At 43.6% G+C, this 5513-nt stretch overlaps 1 protein-coding gene across 1 annotated transcript; it reads left to right on the forward strand.

The window, feature by feature from the left end:
• Window positions 1-289: 289 nt before the first annotated feature.
• On the forward strand, window positions 290-5250 carry LOC147965716 (uncharacterized). The gene is made up of 7 exons (XM_087530571.1): window positions 290-1343; window positions 1438-1943; window positions 2435-2489; window positions 3145-3474; window positions 3694-3823; window positions 3972-4023; window positions 4675-5250. Exons 1-7 carry the CDS (start codon window positions 290-292, stop codon window positions 5248-5250), a joined length of 2703 nt encoding a protein of 900 aa, XP_087386697.1.
• The last annotated feature ends 263 nt before the right edge of the window (window positions 5251-5513 follow it).

The raw sequence follows: 5513 nt of genomic DNA on the forward strand, positions 1-5513 counted from the left end.
TCAGAAGCTTGTATGTTGTGTGTTTTTCAATCTTGGTGCAAAGGTGCAGCAGATCTATCCCCATATTTTCTTGGTTTGCATCAACTTGATTTCAACACAAGCCCCTTTTTGTTTACCCCACCGAGCTCCACCAAAAACCGAAGCTAGTTCTTTGATCCCCGTCTTTCAATCGCTTTAACACATCCGGGAGAAGCACAATCTGATGTGAACTCATAAGAACTTTGGTGAGTAAGAGGTGAGGTTGTGTGATTCCACAAAATTATCCTATTCCACTTTTGGCCTTACTAACATGGCAGGGTCTAGATCGAGTGTTCATGGAGAAAACCATGGGGAGGAAGATGCCTCGGTCACACGTGTCGAGCTGCAGCGACTCGAGAACAACTTACTCCAAGCCATGGAAAGGATGCTTCACGAGCGTCCTCTAGCAGGTGGTGATAGGGTTCAACACCGACAACACCCTATTGATCCACTTGAGGAAGTTGGCGATGAGAATTCTGTGCATGCTGCTGTTGACGGTGAATTGGAGGATGATAACAACAGCCATGGTGGACATGTGGCTGCTGCTCGTGGGCGTGGTGCTGCTACTCATGGAGGGCAGCGAGGAGGACAACTTCGAGGGCGAGGCCATGGTCCTCGTGGGCACTACTATGACCCTCATGAGCGTGTTGCTCGTGGTCATGGAGATGATTTTGATAATTATGATGATGTCCCATACCGTCGTGCTGCTGAAGATGGGCGTCGTGCAGAACGTCATGATCGAGATGACATGGCAAGAATCAAGTTGCACGTCCCCAAGTTCACAGGAAAGGAAGACCCCGATGCATATTTTGATTGGGAAGAGCAGTGTGATCTGATTTTTCGTATCCATAACCTTGCTGATCCAAAGAGAGTCAACCTTGCTTGTGTTGAGTTTTCTGGTTACGCACTCACTTGGTGGAACCAACTCCAAGAAAATCAGCTCCTACTAGGTCGTGACCACATTGACACTTGGGAAGAGATCAAACAAGCCATGAGGCGAAGGTTTGTTCCTTCGCAATATCAAAGAGATCTCCGAAATAGATTGCAGTGCCTCAGCCAAGGTACGCGCACGGTGGATGAGTACTACAAAGAGATGGAATTGTTGCTGGTTCATGCCCGTATTCATGAAGATGAGGAGTCAAAGATGGCAAGATTTCTGCATGGTCTCAACAATGAAATTTCAGATTTTGTGGAGATGTTTCCCTATAACACTCTACAAGATATTTTGGAGCAAGCAAAGCGTACGGAGAGGAAGGTACAGCAGGGTGGTCATGGACGGATATCTCATAGCCGCACCACCACACCATGGCAAAGGTCGCAGCCAAGTGCCTCTCATGGTGGTTCTCAGTTTCAGCATACTTAACACCCTACCACCACCTGGTGAACAACGGCTTCATCGGCATCATCACCGTCTCCTAGGGAATGTTGACAAGCGTGCTCCTTCTGCTGCTGGAAGTACTTCTAACCCCACGGCTGTACCACCATCTCGAAGCCAAGATATTGAGTGTTGGAAGTGCAAAGGGCATGGTCACATTTCTTCTGAATGTCGAAACAAGAGAGTTCTCTTTGTGAATGAACAAGGTGAATGGGAATCTGAGAGTGAGCATGAAGACAATGGAGCATTGGGTGATCATGAGGATGAAGAGGGCAAGAAGAGTGGTTGTGATATTCAGGCCGACATGGGAGATTGCTTTGTTTATCGTCGTGTGCTTAGTGTTAATGCAGCTAGAGAAGAGAAAGGGCAGCGACATAATATTTTTCACACTCGTGGCACTATCAAGGACAAGGGTTGCAGAATTATTGTTGACAATGGCAGTTGCAACAACGTTGCAAGTTCAGATTTGGTAGAGAAGTTGGGACTCAAACAAAGAAGGCACCCAAGTCCATATAAGATGCAATGGCTCAATGATTGTGGTACACTTCGAGTAAGCAACATTGTCACCATTCAGTTTTCCATTGGGAAGTACCGAGATCAAGTGGAATGTGATGTGGTGCCAATGCAAGCATGCCAATTGCTGTTGGGAAGACCTTGGTTGTATGATTATGATGTGCAAATCAGCGGCCGTACTAATCGTCTATCATTCCAATACGAGGGAGAGCGCATATCTTTGCTCCTTTGACACCCGAATAAATATTGATGGATGATCTGAAAAAGAAAGAGAGAGTGAGCGAGAAACACTTGAGTGACATCCACCAACATAGTGAGCGAGAGAATCCAAAGCCAAATAAAACCCCACAACTTAAATTGACCAAGACATGGGAAAAACAGGGATTAGTTATGATGGCTAGGAAAAGGGACATGAGAGAGTTTAGAGAACCCAGTTTCGTGTTCTTTCTACTTCTGCACAAGGACAATTTTCTTTCTACTAATGAATTAACCTCCACTACTCCTAGTGTTGTTGTTGAAATGTTGCAGGGGTTTGAAGATGTGTTCCCCGAGGAGATACCACCAGGGCTGCCATCACAAAGAGGCATTGAGCACCAAATTGATTTGGTACCAGGAGCCCCATTGCCGAACCGACCACCATACCGCACAAACCCGGAGAAAACCAAGGAGATTCAACGACAAGTTGAAGGCCTACTAAACAAAGATTATGTAAGGGAAAGTCTCTCCCCTTGTGCTGTACCCGTTCTTTTTAGTACCAAAGAAAGATGGATCTTCCCGAATGTGTTGTGATTGTAGGCCTATTAACAACATCACCGTGAGGTATAGGCACCCAATACCTAGGCTTGATGATATGCTTGATGAACTTAGTGGTGCCACCATCTTTTCTAAAATTGACTTGCTAAGTGGCTACCACCAAATAAGAATGAGAGAGGGTGATGAATGGAAAACTGCTTTCAAAACAAAATCTGGTTTGTATGAGTGGTTAGTTATGCCATTTGGATTGACAAACGCACCTAGTACCTTCATGAGATTGATGAATCATGTGCTTAGAATATTCATTGGCAAGTTTGTGGTTGTTTACTTTGATGACATCCTGATTTATAGCAAAACTTTGGATGAACATGTTGAACACATTCGGTGTGTGCTTGCTGTTCTAAGAGAGGAGAAATTATATGCTAACAAGGAGAAGTGCACATTTTGCATAGAAAAAGTTGTGTTTCTTGGCTTTGTTGTTTCAGGTCAAGGTGTGGAGGTAGATGAGGAGAAGGTCAAGGCCATCCGTGAGTGGATGCCTCCACAAAATGTAAGCCAAGTACGAAGCTTTCTTGGCCTTGCTGGTTTCTACCGTATGTTTGTGAAGGACTTCAGCACCATTGCTGTCCCAATGAATGAGCTAACCAAGAAAGATGTTCCCTTCAAGTGGGCAAATGCACAAGAGAAGGCCTTCCAAGAGCTGAAAAAAAAATTGACATCTACACCATTGCTTGCACTACCCAACTTTGGTAAGACTTTTGAGATTGAATGTGATGCAAGTGGTGTGGGTATTGGAGGCGTACTAATGCAAGAAGGTAGGCCTATTGCATATTTTAGTGAGAAGCTAAGTGGTCCAACTCTAAATTATTCAGTTTATGACAAAGAATTATATGCACTTGTGAGATCTTTAGAAACATGGCAACATTATTTGTGGCCTAAAGAATTTTTGATACATTCCGACCATGAATCTTTAAAGCACCTTAGGGGTCAACAAAAACTGAACCGTAGACATGTAAAATGGAGTGAATTCATAGAATCTTTTCCCTATATTGTCAAGTACAAGAAAGGAAAAGATAATGTTGTTGCCGATGCTTTGTCTAGACGCCATATTTTACTCTCACAACTTGATACTAAAATTCTTGGGCTGCAAAGCATCAAAGAATTGTATGCCAATGACCCATATTTTGCTGAACCACACTCAAAGTGTAGTGAGGGGAAAAGTTGGGAAAAGTTTCACTTGCATGATCGATTCTTGTTTCGAGCTAACAAATTGTGCATCCCAGATTGCAATGTTCGTTTGTTGCTTTTGCAGGAGGCTCATGCTGGTGGTCTCATGGGACATTTTGGAGCAAAGAAAACTGAGAGTGTGTTGATTGACCATTTCTTTTGGCCAAGGATGAGGCGTGATGTTGAGCGCTATATACTACGTTGTGAGATTTGCCGCAAAGCTAAGTCACGTTTAAACCCTCATGGACTTTATTCGCCCTTATCCATTCCTAGTACACCTTGGGAAGATATTTCTATGGATTTTGTTCTTGGATTACCACGCACTAAGAGGGGGAGTGATTTAGTTTTTGTGGTGGTTGATAGGTTTAGCAAGATGGCTCATTTTATCCCGTGTCATAAGAGCGATGATGCTTCACACATTGCTGATTTGTTTTTCCAGGGAAATCGTGCGGCTACATGGAGTACCACGCACTATTGTTTCAGATCGTGACACCATGTTTCTGAGCTATTTTTGGAAAATATTGTGGGCAAAGCTAGGGACAAAGCTTATCTTTTCCACTACATGTCACCCACAAACGGATGGACAAACTGAAGTTGTCAACCGCATGCTATCCATGATGCTGAGAGCAGTTTTAAAGAAAAATTTGAAGATGTGAGAAGAATGTCTCCCCCACATGGAGTTTGCATACAACAGGGCAGTACATTCGACCACTAATTTTTGTCCTTTTGAAATTGTTTATGGGTTCAAACCTGCTGCTCCCATAGATCTTTTGCCTTTACCATTGCAGGAGCGAACCAATCTTGATGCAAGTAAGCGTGCTGACTTCATGAAGAAAATTCATGAGAAGACCAAGGAAAATATTGAGAAGGTGACTGAAAAATATGCAAAACGAGCAAACAAGGGAAGAAAGAAGGTGTTATTTGAAGGTGATCTTGTGTGGGTACACCTGCGGAAGGATCGTTTCCCAGATCAACGCAAATGCAAGTTGCAGCCACGTGGAGATGGTCCATTCAAAGTTCTTGCGAAGATCAATGACAATGCCTACAAGATTGACCTTCCGATGGATTATGGTGTTAGTCCAACTTTCAATGTGTCCGACCTCTCTCCATACTTTGGACCATCAGAGTCGAGGATGACTCCTCTTCAAGAGGGGCAGGATGATGAGGACACCACAACCATCGACAAGTCTCCAACAATTATAGGTCCAATCACAAGAAGTCGCGCCAAACAAATAAGTGACCAGGTGAACGCTAACTTAAGTTTACCTTGTAACCTTGATGACACAACTATGCTTTCATCTCCATTGTTATTGGTTGAACTTAGGTATAACATGGAAGCAATCCAACAACCTATGAGCTCTTAAAGCAACCGCTTTGGAGGAACAAGTTTGGAGAAAACAAGTTTCAAGTGAAGTTGATGCTGTCAGTTTTTACCTCTGATGTTTTGGTGTGGCACACCCATATGATGGAGATACGGGGCCATAGGGGTACATCAACAGAAGCTACATCAAATTATCTTTCCAATGCAAAAAACCTCACATCATTTGGAGTTGTGAGTCAAAAGTTCTAGTCATTCTCGTGGAAGGTGTCCAGGTTGTTAAGACTTCGCGAATTTCCGAGGAGTTCT

The sequence above is a fragment of the Triticum urartu genome, chromosome 6A (genome assembly GCF_056163025.1).
Source record: "Triticum urartu cultivar PI428250 chromosome 6A, HENAU_Tu73, whole genome shotgun sequence".
Classification (NCBI taxonomy): Eukaryota; Viridiplantae; Streptophyta; class Magnoliopsida; order Poales; family Poaceae; genus Triticum; species Triticum urartu.

Coding starts and splice junctions, on each gene's coding strand:
- LOC147965716 (XM_087530571.1), top strand. CDS start 290: ATGGCAGGGTCTAGATCGAGTGTTCATGGAGAAAACCATGGGGAGGAA. Junction 3,475..3,693: donor AGGCGTACTAATGCAAGAAG/GTAGGCCTATTG, acceptor GTGAATTCATAG/AATCTTTTCCCTATATTGTC. Junction 3,824..3,971: donor CTGCAAAGCATCAAAGAATT/GTATGCCAATGA, acceptor TTGCTTTTGCAG/GAGGCTCATGCTGGTGGTCT.